General features: G+C 35.8%; 1 protein-coding gene across 1 annotated transcript in view; it reads left to right on the forward strand.

Annotated features, from left to right (window-relative positions):
* The window catches only part of LOC128235813 (multiple epidermal growth factor-like domains protein 11), a 156,077-nt gene that overhangs the window by 15,044 nt on the left and 124,879 nt on the right, over window positions 1-16,154 (forward strand). The window contains exon 3 of the mRNA XM_052950606.1: window positions 10,493-10,597. Coding sequence (XP_052806566.1) covers window positions 10,493-10,597 — 105 coding nt within the window. The remainder of the gene's footprint in view (window positions 1-10,492; window positions 10,598-16,154) is intronic.

Consider the following 16,154-nt stretch of genomic DNA (forward strand, 5'->3'; position numbering starts at 1 on the left):
AACATGGACTGTTAACCGAATTTCGTGCACATTTCATAATAATAGCCTTTCGATTAATATTTAAAGCAGTCTGTAGAATGTCTTTATTTAGAAAGGGAAAAATAACATTTTCGCACTGTGTGGTGTGTTTTAATCGTCAGATATGTGAACCTCTGCGAATGTCAGTAGGTAGATTTGGGTCCAAAAGTGGTAGAATTTCTTAATCTCTTGCAGTTTCAGTCAGAAACAATGATAGATACGATGTAAACAAAACTTGATGGTTGTTACTATTTTTAGATTTCTGAAAATACGTCATGGTCATTGATGGCTTAGGGTATTGTCAAATGTCGGTGTGTTTGATAAAGTAAACAGAAGGAACATTATGTTTGGCTTGTGAAATCTTTTAACTGGCTTTTAGAAGAGCAGCTGATAAATTAATCATACTGCCAAAATCAAAGGTCTAATGCAGTAAAAGTGCAGACGATAGCAGAATTGTGTGAGTTAATTTTCGCGCCAAAATGTCATAACATTTCAGTCTTCGCACTATTTTTTTTCAAGCACTAGCCCAGTCGGGCTAGCAGCCTGGAAAAAGCACTAGCCCGAATCAAGTTTCACTAGCCCGAACCAAAATAACTTTTTAACAGAGATATTTTAATATATGTGTAAGGTAATAAAGCTATAACACCAGTAAACTGTTTTCTCATTTTAATCTCTACTGTATTCCATCAACAATGAAAACACAAGGTCTTCTGACATCTCGCAGTCGCTTTCTCCGTCACTATCGTCTCCATCATACATCATCTTCTCTTGCACCAGCGATGTCGTAGTTGACTAAAAGTAATGCATGACATGGCATAAAATTTATTTGTCAAAATAACTGTTCAACCGAAAATAGTATTTACTAATTATTGTAAAATTCAGTACAAACAGTTATATTGTAACTGAGATCTTTTGTTTGATTGTGATACCTGGATTTCACTGGTACTTTGAGAGCTTGTGTCTGCCATCTCGTCTGCCTGGTCCATCTCATCTGCCTGGTCGAGATCAGAGTCTGCAAGGGTGATGACCTCCTTGGGTCTGGCAGGCTGCTTTATACGCTCTCCTACTCGTCTCTTCTGGCCAGATGGAGTTGAGGTCTGAAATTGTGAACATGTACATTGTATTATTAAAACATATCTAGATTATTCAATTATTATTTGTCATGCTTTTGAATTCATAAAGTTTCATATACTTTTTAATGACTATATTAATTCCTGCTTTATTTAACCTACCATCCATTCAGCGATGGCTGCTTTAGGGTCGAACTCTTCGATGGTTGGAGACATGATCTTGATAGCCATCAAATCATTCAGTCGAGTGTTTCCAAGTCGTCCTCTTCTCTTGGTCTTGACTGGAACTTTCGTTTTCTTGCCTTTTCGTAAACCTTAGTTACCTCCATTTTAGCATCAGGCTTGTCACCAGGAGCCTTTCTTTTCGGGGTAGCTCCTTAGAATTAACGTAGAAGCGACATCGTTCAGTGTGAAGAAATGACAGCTACACGAATAGACTGTATCCCATTCTCAATTTTTCAAGCGTCCCTCAAGTACACGAAATGTTACATTTTGAATAAGCATTTATCGATCTGATGCGAATCGCGGTAAACCAGTCATAGTGCAAGCGTCTATTAAGCGCATTTCAATAAGCGTCTAGGTAGCCTGTTGTAACAGATACGGATACCGTATTTTTTCGGATTATTATTTTTCGGGAAAAAATCACTCGACAGGGCGGGCTAGTGACTTGATTTTTTCAGTCGACCGAGCGGAAAACAGCTCGACTCGGTCGATGGTCGAGTGGGTTACGTCGAAGACTGACATTTTATACATTGAAGCTAGGGCCAATAACCATTTTGGTCTTACTCCCATATTAAAAATTAATAACACTTTGGGAATTTATCTCATTATATTTTTATACGCCCATCTTACGATGGCCGTATTATGGGAACACCCATGGCGGGCGGGCGGCGGCAGGCGGGTGGCGGGCGGGCGGCTCCACAATGTTGTCCGCTCTCTAACTTGAATTTCTCATCCAATTTCCACCAAACTTCATGAAAGTGTTTGTTGGTGAAATATCTAGGTCAAGTTCGATAACCAGCCAAATCGCTCTAGGCACTCCAGAGTTATGGCAACCTGAATTTGTCAAAATTGGGCGGGCGGGCGGCTCCACAATGTTGTCCGCTCTCTAACTTGAACATTTCTCATCCAATTTCCACCAAACTTCATGAAAGTGTTTGTTGGTGAAATATCTAGGTCAAGTTCGATAACCAGCCAAATCGCTTTAGGCACTCCAGAGTTATGGCCCCCTGAATTTGTCAAAATTGGCCATTTTAGCTTTGTCCGCTCTCTAACTTGATCATTTCTCATCCAATTTCCACCAAACGTCATGAAAGTGTTTGTTGGTGAAATATCTCGGTCAAGTTCAATAACCAGCCAAATCGCTTTAGGCACTCCAGAGTTATGGCCCCCTGAATTTGTCAAAATTGTCCATTTTAGCTTTGTCCGCTCTCTAACTTGAACATTTCTCATCCAATTTCCACCAAACTTCATGAAAGTGTTTGTTGGTGAAATATCTAGGTCAAGTTCGATAACCAGCCTAATCGCTTTAGGCACTCCAGAGTTATGGCCCCCTGAATTTATCAAAATTTTAGCTTTGTCTACTCTCAAACTTTAACAGTTTTTATCCGAATTTCACCAAACTTGCTACTATAAATGTTTGTTGGTATATATTCTTGGCAAAGTTCTATAACAAGCCAGGCTCTTCAGGATTATGGCCCTTGAATTGGTCAAAATTTGCCATTTTTGCTTTGTCCACTGTCTAATTTGAACAGTTATCATCTGATCTTCACCAAACTTGCTGAAAATATTTGTTGGTAAAATAAATCGGTCAAGTATGATAATCAGCCAAATGCCCCGAAGCACTTCAGGATTACTGCCCTTGCCATTTAAGCTTTGTCTACTCTCTAACTTGAACAATTCTCATCTGACCTTCACCAAACTTGCTGAAAATGTTTGTAGCTATAAAATCTTTACCAAGAATGTTTGCCGGTATAAATGCTTTGCCAAGTACACACTGATTGTCTCTTGGGTACGATTAAGGATGAATCATCTCTTGGAGACGATTTTTACATGAATGTTGTTTTTCAAATCCCGAACACGTTGATTGTCTTTGGGCATGATTTGGGATTAATCGTCTATATCTATAGACACGATTTTCAGGAGCCTTTTCTGACTTTGACAGATTAAGGTACTGAATTTCGCATCACGGAATTTCGGAATCTACTGTTAATGCCATATTGTGCCAAATCATTTGCTTCTTGAAAAGCTTGCTTCTCAAAGGGCCAATGTGACAGTAAGTTGTCTTAGAATCCAAGAAATTATTGATGGGCGTATTTTGTGAGTGTCACTCTTGTTTAAGCATTATGTTTTGTCTTGATTGAGACAGATAAAAAAGATGACCAATCAAAGGGTTAAAGACCATGTTCTAAGGAGAAGGCCAAAGCTCGCAAAACACTCTAGGAATCCGTTGTAGGCTTGCATGTTTTTGGACTACCAGATTTTTTGCTGGACTACCCGGATTTCAGAACCAGTAGTCCGAAGTGTCTTACCCTGCTCAGTCATACTAAAATCAACAAACTTAGCCGGTCTGTTATTTTGTTTAGACTTTATTTAAAAGAATGTCATTAAATCGATTATTTATAAAATTAAGGGCTGACAATTATCTTAAATATCTGATAATGCAGGTCTCGAATTTAAGCTCGCATACTTGCTAAATGAGAGACAGTTTTGCTGATAGCGACCCCATAAAAATTTTTCTTGCTAAAACTTGCGAGTCCCTTATTTCGAAACCAAATACCAGAGGAGGAACGCTAATGAGTACACAACGAATATCATGTCACATAGACGCTTAACAACTCATAACAGGTAAGCATAAAATGCTTTTGTGACAATGATAGCGAGTGCCTATTTTGATGACGTAGTACACTTTGCCGTACACAAAATTCCAACACAGTAGTCTCTCTTGTCTGTCTGTCACAAGCAGACAAGTACAGCAATGGAAAATCCACTGTTTTTTTTACCTGAATGTGTCGTCTGCAGAAATAAATAAACTATTAAATGTCAGAATAAAGTCTATTGTTTTATTGATTAAAAGAATGTCATGTGTTCTTATAAAAAAAGTAATGTTGGGCACTTGTTTATAAATATTTAACTAGAACTCACTTGTACTGACTTTTGTTACTCTATTATATCCTTTCCGCTACCATAGCCGCCTAATGCAGACCCTAAATTCGGGTGTCCCCATTACCTCTATCATTCACCAGCGAACTACCACAGCAGTGTAAACCATACTCAAATTTTCGGCTTTTGATTACCGCTATCGTATATCGTGGGAATACTGCTTATTTTTATAATCTTGTACATGTTTTTCTAAAAGCAGAGACTTAAATCTCCTGATTAAAATGCATTAGCAATTATATAATGTATGATGACAGTGTGTCTGTAGTGGTCTGGTTGAATGCATATTCCGCAGCCTCACCCCTAAGGCTGCTTTGCAATCGGAAAAGGCATTCGTCTTCACCCCAATTACAGGACTCAATCAGAGCCCTGAATGGCTTGGCGAAGCTCTCCCAGGTGCCCTTTCCATCAAAGAGAACCTGGCGCGGCATTGGGACATCATGACCTTTCCTCTGCGTCATGGAGCCCTGAACCATGTTCCTGTAATTAATTCATTAGCTCTAGTGAGGTTCCTTATTTCCTCATCCTTTTCATTAGTATGTCGATTTACTTGATCTTGATATTGTCTGAGCAAAATGTTCTTCTCTTGCACAGACTCCTGGAAGCCTCTCTCCTTTTCTTCCTCACTGATCGTTAATTTACGCCGTACAGGGATAAATCTTTGTTAGATTTTCAATGAGAGATTTGCTCCCATTTGGTGAGAGAATTTCAATTTCAGTGAGATTTTTTTATACATGGACAACACAGTGATAAAACAATGCATAACCGTAACTTGTTTCATTGTTTCATGAATATCAATATATTTACAAATTTATAATATATACTAGATATATAGATATAATATATACACTTGTTTGACTAGAAGAGAACACTTGTTAACAGTTCAGACAGCATGAACATTCATACTCGTTATACTTGAGCAAATAATAGGATTTAGCCATTCTTGCTGAAATGGGCATTGACTTTTCTTTAGGAATGAAGGCTTTCTATTGTTGTTTTCATCTGAACCTGTTATTTTATTTTGGTCTAGAGACTTTTGTCAAGGAATGTAAACACCGATTCTGATAAGACATTTTGATGCTTCCAATATTGTAGACGCATTTAAAGTGGTGGTAACCAGCGTAAACAAAATTATTCCTGGTCGCAAAACGCTTGAAGACAAATAGACTAAGTGCGTGGACGATATGGATCAAAATATTCGATAAGACAAATGCATTCAATGTAGGGGAGGCAATTCGTGAGATATTCAATAAATATAAACAAGAAGCTGTCTGCGACTACGATGCTTTATTTTGTAAAACAACAAAAAGGAAAAGGCACAAAATACACAAACTGTGATCAAGCGCGAGAATATCTCGCATTTATGTGATTTGGATGCGATTTGAGCAATTTTTATGCGAGAAATCGCGGAAATCGCTTACTAGAATTATCCCTGGCCGTAGTTCATATATTTGCCTGGGGAGTTCGATTTCCATTTGCGAACCCTCATGCTCATCTGAATCAGGGGTATGACACTCCTGACCGTCACCACCACTTTGCTTTTTAGGTGGCATTTTGTAAACTTAAAATATGCCGCTTAAAATAACACTAAAATCACATGTATATAAATATTCCGCATGATATACTTGAAATTTTATGTTTAAATATGTGCACTAACACTTTATAAATCACTGAGAAAGCAAAATAGAACACTATAGAGAGAACACTACTCCCTAGAACTTCTCACAGAATTTTTAAGAGATACATTTTCTTCAATTAATTCCTTCATACAGCTTTTCTTTTCTTTTCTTTAAATTTTTGTAAAGCACTCAAGATATTCCAAAACTGCGAAGTGAAGATTTAACTGTCGTTTTTTCAGATGTTCTTCAAGTTTTCTTGTTCTTGGTGTAACAAACTTATTGTTTATCTCAAATCTTCAATTTCCAAATTTGACATATTTAAAACAGCATAAGGCCTTTTTTTTAATTTATATGTTTTACGAACGGCCAGAGTTGTGAAGTGTCAGAGGAGGAGGAAATAAAAATAAAAATAAAATTACATTTCTGGAATTTTATTTTTTGGTCGGGAAAAAAACACACAGAAAAGCAAAAGCTATGATGGATTCTCTATGATTTTCTATTTTAATGTCAAGTCACTATGTAACTGTGTGCACATTTGTTTTTGCTTTATCTGACAAGTTCACTTCATATTTTCATTAATCACTCTTTATACTTTGTAAATGCATGTTATAATAGACAAGTGACATAAAAAAATCAACTATTTTCGGTAAATTCATTTGCCATTTAGAGTTTAAAGAATCGGCTATCACTTCACTGTGTTGTCTTGGCTGCAAATTGTCTGATACCAATTCACCAACCATGTCATTGTTACAGTTAGGCCTAAAAAAAATTGTTTGGTTAGGGTTACATCCTTCTCAAAAATAGGTAGGGGAGGTAGGCTTTTTTTTTTTTATTAGGCTTTATATAAGAATATCATTTTCATCATTGGAGAATGGTGTTAAAGCTATCTTCTGTATAAGCATTTAAGGTTTTAACTACGTAATTTATTGAAAATCAATTAAAAAAAAAAACGAAAATATTTTTTTTTTTTTTTTAGTTTTTCTTTTTTTTTCAAACTGACTATAAAAACGGTAGGGTCGGCGCCTATTCCGTAGGTAGGGTCGGGTAACCCGAACCAAATATATTTTTTTTAGGCCTTAGCAAAAGAGCTTTTTTGTTTCCTTCTATACAGGGAATATTTATCCGCCAGGAACAAGCGATCCAGGAACTAATTATAGCTGTCTGATAAAACAAAAGCTGTCTATCCAACAGTGATTCAAATAATACTAGTTGTCCATCACACATTCTGTCCAACAAGCAGTCCAAACAACACTGGTGGTCCAACAAGCACATCCGGTCCAACCATTTATAGTAACTGTTGTTCAACCAACATGTATGGTCCATCCAATATAGCGGTCCAGTAAGCAGTATATGCCCAACCAACAATAGAGTTTCAACAGGCATTAGCTTACATCATGTTGCTACCGATCTAGCAGCCAAACCGATTGTAGTGATGTTCTTCATTGAAAGTGAGGGTATCAGTAGATAACATCAGCATATTTGAATCACATCTGTAAAGAAAGGAATGGAACATTAAAAGTATATTTTTTATAAAAAAAAATAAGTTACTCTCAGACTTATTTATGGATGGGTATCAAGACAATCTGGACCCCGATTTAATACCAGGCCTGGGTGTCCGGTGGCCATCATAATGTTTAAACATAACTAACTAGTAACAAATCATTCAGAAGCTGAGAACACTACAAAGGTGACAGCATAACATAATTACTCTTTCTAAGTAATTTTTTTTTATTACATAGTAATAAAACACACAGAACAGTATAAATATCATAATTTATATTGATGATGATTTATATATTTTCATTCATAAGACTATTACATAGTTGTACCTGGTAATGTACATACAGATTCCTCATTATAGATTATCACTGTCAGATAGTAAAACAACCTAATGTATTATTTGTGTTAATTTTCAAAACAAATGTTTTAGAATAGATGATATTTTTTGTTATTAACCCTTTAGCACATAGACAAGTGGCCAGATTACACCTCCCAGTCAATAGCCATCTTACTGATAAGCAGTCCTTATCTGCATAGGCACTTTTCTGGATATTTGAAAATGAGAAAATGAATACAGCAGTATGACCTTAAAATCAATGTTACTCCAAATAATTGTGTCCAAATCTTTTTTATGTGAATTCATTTTTTATAGATAATTAAATTATCTAATAAATGGTGTCAATGATGAAATATTAAATTATTTTATTTCAGCTGTGAATGTATTTTCAAGATGGATTTGTAACATTTCTTTGAAATGTCATAATTGCATTAAATCAAAGGGTAATAAAATGCTGGGATCGATCTAATTTTTATTACCCCTATCATAAAAAAGACCCATCTGGATTAAAAAGCCGACAATTTATGTTCTTGTGTATTAATACACAGACATATGTCAGGAATATCCGGTGTCATCCAGCTGAGAGATCCAGTCCAAGGTGTCTGTTTAACTTTATTACCCCCTCATAAAATTGTTTACAAAAAAAGAAAGCCGATAAATGATTTTCCGGTATGAATAAAAAGATCTAGATCAAACAAAACGCTTGCACATGACCTATTTTACAGCCAAAACTATGATGGACATTATATAAGCTTCACAGAAAATTTACCCATCATTTTCTCATTTACTAATTGTTTCTTTTGTTTGTAAACAAAATATTACCTTTAAGTAAATATAATCTCAATTGATTTTAATGGTAAACTGAACTGACGTAATATATTTAATGATTTACGCATCAATGAATTTGGGGGAAATTCCATACAGTACTTAGCTCGTGATCTTATTACGTCACAATGGGATATCACACCTGCGATTGGGAGTATAAACACCTTCTCAATTTAGCAGACGATATTTTCAAGGGAAAATCAATACACAAAAGGTTAAACTTTAATTTTATAAACATCCAGGATATTGTTTACAAAAAGAAAGATGCAAAATTGAAATATTGAAATGACCCTATTGAAATATGCGGGCCATGCGTTTACATCCAGTAATGGATACGGTCGGCCATATGCGTATACATCTGGTAATGAGCTATGTCGGCCTATCTCGTATACATGCGCTAAAGGGTTAATAATACTCCAATAAGAATAGTAACTGCAGTCTTTTCTGAACCATCTACCCCACCCACCAGAACTAAACTGTCCAGGTAAACAGTCAAGCGATTTATAGCTCATGACATTCAAATTATATCACAATAATGTAATATAAACTCATTTAAATGACAAATCTAATAAAAATAATTAAATAATAACAAACCTGGAACGATAATTAGTCCAAATTTATCGCTCTTATTATACTTCGTTATAACCCGGAAATAAACAGGAAGTCACTGCAAAGGATTATCCGGGTGAGCTAAAACCCGGTACCAGGTATCGATATCGAGAAAAGCCGTTATCACAGTTTATGATACCGGATTATGTTGATACCGTGTTATTTAAAGTATGCATTGGTTGTCAAAAAGCAATTAATAACGGACCGTGGATACTTGGATTTATCATGTGATATCAACCCTGATATCAACATAATTCGGTATCAGAAAGTGATACCGGATACCGGGGGATACCAGGTACCGGATACCAGGTTTTTAGCACCAGCCTGCAAATCCGATGAATGTTTTTCATTGGCTTAAACTTTTTCATAAATGTTTACACCAAAATTTTTACAGCTATTGCGATGTCCTCTGCTTTTAATGATTTGCCGCGATAAAGTTTCATCGGCGGAAATAAAAAAAAAAACGAAATCACAATTTTATTTTTATTTCAAAAATGAGTTTTTTTGAGCGCCGGTGTTCGTAAAACATAGAATCAAATAAAAAAGGCCTTACATAGAAACATCATATTTTTGCCAAAAAAAGCCAATATATCAAATCACTTACAGAGTTAATTTCATCTTTAAAGCATATGCATTGGTTTAATGTTTGTAACACTGATGGACACAATGTGTAACACAAACATTATGACAACTTCATTTTCATTTTTAATGCATTTTCCTTGATCATGAGTGTCACAGTGTAGTGTAAATATGAAAACAAACACCGATACATCATATATTTTAACGTAATGTAGCACTGACAATTGAATTTTTTCAAGCACAAATTAGTTTCCAAAAACACAGATGAAAAAGTTTTTATGTTGGACATTATTTTTATTTTGAATAAAAAACATTTATTTAAAGTGCACGTGTACTATATTAATACATTTACATCTATGTTCAGTTGCCGACAGCATTTAGAAAATTGCATTCAATTTAATCTAGATGTTTTTTAGTTGTAAGTCATTTTATTTAAAAGTACCCAATTTTTTACCACCAGTGAATTCTGATTGTAATCACAGGTGAGAGATTCAGGGCCATCATGGCCCTCTTGTTTATTTCATTTCTTGAAATTAACTAATTTTTTTTGTCAAACCTGCCCATATCTTTCTGGATTATGATTTTTGTCAACTTGAGCACAATAATGCTACAACCATTTTCCTTCTACGAGCACATAGTATTACAATTTCTGCCTTTTCATAGGAAATGGGCATATAGGGAGCATCCTTCGCTTCCAGCGATATTTTTCTTTTATTATGTTCATGAGTCGTAATGATTGGTACTGAATATTTCAGAACTACATTTTTTTGTTTCAGGTTTTTGCGACAGTATGAACTTTTGTCCACCTGGGTATTATAGAAGGGACGGACAGCGGGCAAGAATTCCTTGTCCAGAGAACACATATTTTACAGGATCGCATAGTAAGATCATTACCTATCCCATTTATAAAGAAAATATTTTTGAGCCGATGAGTACATAATTTGGTATTAACAATATTTGATGTGCCCCAGCATATGAATGAACTTATTCAAGAAGCTAAAACAGACTTACCTAATTTTTACAATAGCTGTTTTGAAAAAATGTTCCAAACACATTGGAGAATTAAGTTAATGTATTGGAAAATGAATTTTCAATTGGTTGGTAACCAGATCTTCTATTCTGGAGTATCAAGTTCATGTATTGGAAAATAAATACTAATATGGCTGGTTACCTGAGGGCTGTCCATTCTGGAACATTAATTGAATGATTAAGCTAGACTTACCTTCGAAGAAGGGAAGGCGAAGGTTGATCATAATTTCATCCAACACAAAAATCCCTCTGAGCTCACACAGATAACCGATGCGGCTTATCAGCACACCAAGGTGGTCATATTTTAGAGTATCTCTATTTTGCTTACCAAAATGGCAATATTTTGAAAGAAATTCAAATTTGGGGTTTGGGTAACTTGGGCGGGCGTGTGAGCTCAGAGGGATTTTTGTCCAGCTAACAACCACACTCATAGGTGCACTCAAGGGATTTGCCTTCCCTTCACAGAAACGTAACCATTTTGTAATATAAGTGTTATACTGGAGTTTTGTCCCTTGTCTCCAGGAGTTGAGAATGAGGTCTTGAGATGTTTCCAAAATGCCTCGCCTTCCCAACGCTCGCGTGATATGCTGAAAACATCTACGCGTTTTTTTTTTTAATGGATGTTGTTTGTTTGGTTTGTGCACTAATTTCAAAATGTTCCGGGTGTTTGGTAACACTAATACATTGTTTTTTTGTTAACTTCAAAAGATCTGGCCACCAACTTTGCGTTGGCCAAATTGGCGCGACAAGAATTGCCTGCGTTTTGTCTTCTTCCACCTTTTGAAGAATCCTCGACAGTAGACTGAAAGGAGGGAATATATAAAATAAATGCCCTGACCATTGTAAAGTAAATGCGTCTACAGCAAATGATTTTGGTTCAGGATGTCTCGATACAACTTTCTTCAGTTTGGTGTTCAAACCTGAAGCAAATAAATCTATCTCCATCTTAGGGAAATGTAATTTCAACTTATTGAAGACCCCTTGGTCCACTGACCATTCAATGTCATGATTATTGGATCTACTGAGTTTGTCTGCTGTTTTATTGTCCGTGCCCGTTTTGTGGGAAACTGATAATTGAATGTTTCTGTCAATGCACCAAAACCATATTCTTCTTGCAATACTATCTAATGATTCAAATTCCCCCCATACTAATTTATATACGCCCAACTTGTTGTATTATCTGTTTACAGGCAAATACATTTATTTGTAACGGTTTTACATAAAGTTATGAGTCCTATCTCGCAAACTTTTAATTCCAAAACATTTATGTGAAATGTTTGATCAACTGGACTCCAATATCCACACGTTTTAGAACCAGTTGTTACATTGTATGCGCCATACATACAGTTGGATGCGTCTGTATAGATAACAATTTTTGGACTTTTTGATCCGATGTTTTTTTTATTATTTTTTTTTTTTTTCAAAATTATGTATCCTACACTGTAAAGAAACGTCTATGCTTCTTGGTACGTTCATAAAGCTATCAAATTTACCTCTTTGCTTTTTCAATTGGATTTCTTTTATCTTTTCAAGAGGCCTAATGTATAAAGGAGCGTGTTGAACACCTGGTTCTGCCGCGATTAGTTTACCGATCAGTTTAGAAAAGTTTCTTATTGTTGTTCTACTGGTAAAAAGCATGTCTCTACATACTGCGATAATATCATGGCATTTCTCATTCGTCAACCTTACTGTCATTGAGACTGAACACAAAACAAAGCCTAAAAATATAATCTTTGTACATGGAATAAGAACGGACTTTTCTAAATTTACCGTTACCGTATTTTCTCGACTATAAGGCGATTCGCTTATAAGACGGCCCCCTAACTTTGCCCATGAAATCTGGTGCTTTTTGTTTCGACTCGCTTATAAGACCGGGTCAATTTTTAAGCAAATCTAAAATGCTAAAATTCTTCTTCATGTGTAAAAATGTTCAAGCTCAACGGACAATTATCGAATTTCGCGGTAACTGATTTTGTTTTACTCAAAGAAAATGGCGGTCGACTGTGATCTCTCTATTTGGAGGTAGGTTAAAAATGATTACATGGTTACGCGTTTAAGTTTGCAGGATGGGTCGTTACTTATCGGAATTGTAATAATTAATCAATAACAACGTATGTTTGTTGTAGTTGATTTTTTTTATTGAAGACACCAATGAAGTTCTTCGGCAAAATAAATGGCTTCAATAACATAACTGCGAAAAGCCGAGGCATGAATAGGTGTTTGTTTAGCAATAATGCTTTAAGGCAATATTGTCCTTGATTGGCGACGAACATAAAGGATTCATATTCGCATTGTCATTTGTTTGCTTAATCAAATTGACAGTTAGGTACCTACATCATATTAAGATTCCAATTTATTGATTTGATATATCTGTCAAACTAATTATACTGACTAGCGCCATGAGAAAAAATGAGGTGCAGATATAACGGTACACTGTGTGACGTCAGAGCACGCGCGGTGAAGAGATTTCCTGTTGTTGTTTACTTTATTACCCCATACTTGTATCAGCAGACGATATACTGGATAGACGAATACCCTATGTAAAATTTTACTGATTTTGACTTGAATCTTTTTTTAATATTTTGTCGACTCGCTTATAAGACGGGACCCCTACTTTGGGGGTAAAAATCGGGACCCAATTTCCCCGTCTTATAGTTGAGAAAATACGGTAAACCCAGGTTGTCCATTAATTTTACGGTATCAATTATATTCTGTGTACACGAATCAAAGTTATCCCCGGCCAAACACAAATCATCGATAAAGTAAACACTACTGTGACCAATGGACCTGAGATAAGCAAATACTGGTTTCATCAATTTTGTTCTGCATGGCTTCCAGGGATCCCATGACTAGCGCGGTAAATTGCCACTTTTGACCCTCGAAAATAAACCGGAAATATTTACGATCTTGTTCTCTGATTCGAATTGAATAGTAAGCGTCCGTTAAATCCACAGATGCAAGATAACAATCTTTTCTGACCATGTTAATTGCCGCTCGTAAAGATTCCATCTTTAAATGTAATTTTTCAACATAATGTTCATTGAAGTACTTGAGGTTTAGTATTACGCGTATGCGTCCATCTTTTTTCGGTCTGATAAAAATGGTAGAAATAAATTCATTGTTTGTGGTCTCTGGTGCCTTTTCAATTAGTTTACATTCCAAAAATCTATTTAATTCATTGCGAATTTTAGTATTGTCCTCGTCCGAAAATTTAATCGTTTTGGAAAATATTTTTGTTGCGGAATGTCGGATAGCTCAATAGTGCAACTTTTATAGTATTAAGTATCCATTTGTCTAGTAATTGTTTCCCATACATTAATATTATCCCCAGTTTTTCCAGCTCGAAAATTTTCAGCTGTGTTGCAAAAACGTACATTGATATCTTTACTTACAGATATTATTTTTGGTTTGTTTTTGTGTAGTTTTGTTGTTGGCGTTTCCACGGACGTTGATAGTTCGTCTGTGCTTGATTGTTGCGAGGAAGGTAAGCAGTGAACTTTCTGTTGTAGTATGGTCGGTGCCCCCCCCCCCCACCCTCCTCTTAACGATAAAAAAGGCTTGTTTGGTTGATCTGGTGTTAGTTTTGCCTTCGTTTCTTTCATTTTCTTAATATCTTCTTCAAGTTTATCCCCGAATAGTATTGCTGCCGAGGGTGGCAGGGTTCCCGCTGGCGATCGCCATTGTCGCCATTTGCGACAAAATCGCAAAAGTGGCGACAACTTTTCAAATTTGGCGAATTTATGGCGACAACGATTTTTTTCTAAAATATTTTCTTAAAATGACGTAAGTGGTGACCATGCGGCCTGCATGATAATCGATTCTGTCACTGTCATAAATCAAGCGCATCTGCTGGTGCGACAACAAAAATTAATCCGATAATTAGGGCAAGCAGTCATGGCCCAGTCAACACCTCGCTAATTATTGCAGAATTTTATTGCTTTCACTGATAAACAATGACATCCTTTAACTGTTATGTCTCTTTTTAGCAAACAATTTTAATATTTAGCTCAACAGCCTTGTTGTTGCGTAATTATCGTGTTAGTTTTAAATATGCAAATCGTAGAATTTTATGTTGTCGGAAAGTCACGTGATATGCAAATTTCGTAATGACGTTTACGCGCTAAAAATAGACTTGCTTTCGGTTTTGTCGCAATTTGTAATTGCTATAAATGCAGCATTCTAAGAGTTCAAAAAGTGTCAAAAAGATTAACAGAAATCAAATAAATAGGATTAAACCCCATTTGATAAGGCTTCTAATATGTTGGCTGGAGTAAAGAGTAGGTAGACAAATTTCTATTAGGAAAGTTATGGCCCTAGTTTGACAATGTATATTTCTTTGAGTTTCCATTTATTTTAAATTTATCTCATAATTTCACAAATGTATTCTTTTATTGTATGCAGGCATTAGACTGAAATCAACATATTGATGTTTATGTCACATTTTTTGCAATATTTTTTTATTTATATACTAGTCCATATACAATGAATTTTGTAAACAGAATAACAATTTGCTATTAATATCTTGTGCTTCATGTACAACAAAATGTTATGATTTGCACGACAATGTGCTAATTAAATGCAATTTAAGGCTCTTAAAATGCTTAAACCCCATGAGCTTCAGGGGGCTTATATATATATATATATAAATCTTTATTTTTCTTGTTACCGTCTGTTTTGATAGTTTGCATCAATTTCACAACTGGGACAAGAGCCTGACAAAGGACGGCTTGTAATTTCTGCTGCCCATAATCGTAGGCCTTTGTTTGTAGTTTTAACTGATTCCACAGTATCTCGTCAACTTTGGTAACTTCAAGATTTTCAATGTTTTTTGGTCTTTTGTTTTTGATCTCAATGATTTATTCGCCACTGTTTCCAATTCGTCTTGAACCGGATCTGAATGATGAAATCTGACAGGGCATCCCATTCATTTACTTCCCCGTCCCAGACCCCTTCAATCTTATCAGTAAAAAACTGATCAATATCATCCTCATCTGAGCTCTCATAATCTTTATCAAGACAGATCTGTTTTTCACACGGCGAGGGGTCATCACTTTCTTGGGAATTCCCCCGTTTTAAGGAGATCACCTCTCTTTGTAAGCATGTCATGCTTTCCGTCATCGTTTCCATACATCTTGATAATTGGTTCCATTCGGGAAACCCTGTTGATGAGGATGACGAGCTATTCCCCATTTTTGTCAGCCTATCAAAATGGCTCTCTTGAGGCGCATGTGTGCTGTTACTTCCGCCCTGGCCGTTTGCCAAATCCGCTTGAAAGGTAATATTTCTCTGTGTACCTTTCTCTCTTAATATATGTATACAAATTTCTAGGACGTGGTATCCGTCCGATTTATTTACTTTTTGTAGAGTATCATTTGTATTCGTAATTACGACGTGGGATCCGTCGAATCA

Source organism: Mya arenaria, chromosome 5 (genome assembly GCF_026914265.1).
Source record: "Mya arenaria isolate MELC-2E11 chromosome 5, ASM2691426v1".
NCBI lineage: Eukaryota > Metazoa > Mollusca > Bivalvia > Myida > Myidae > Mya > Mya arenaria.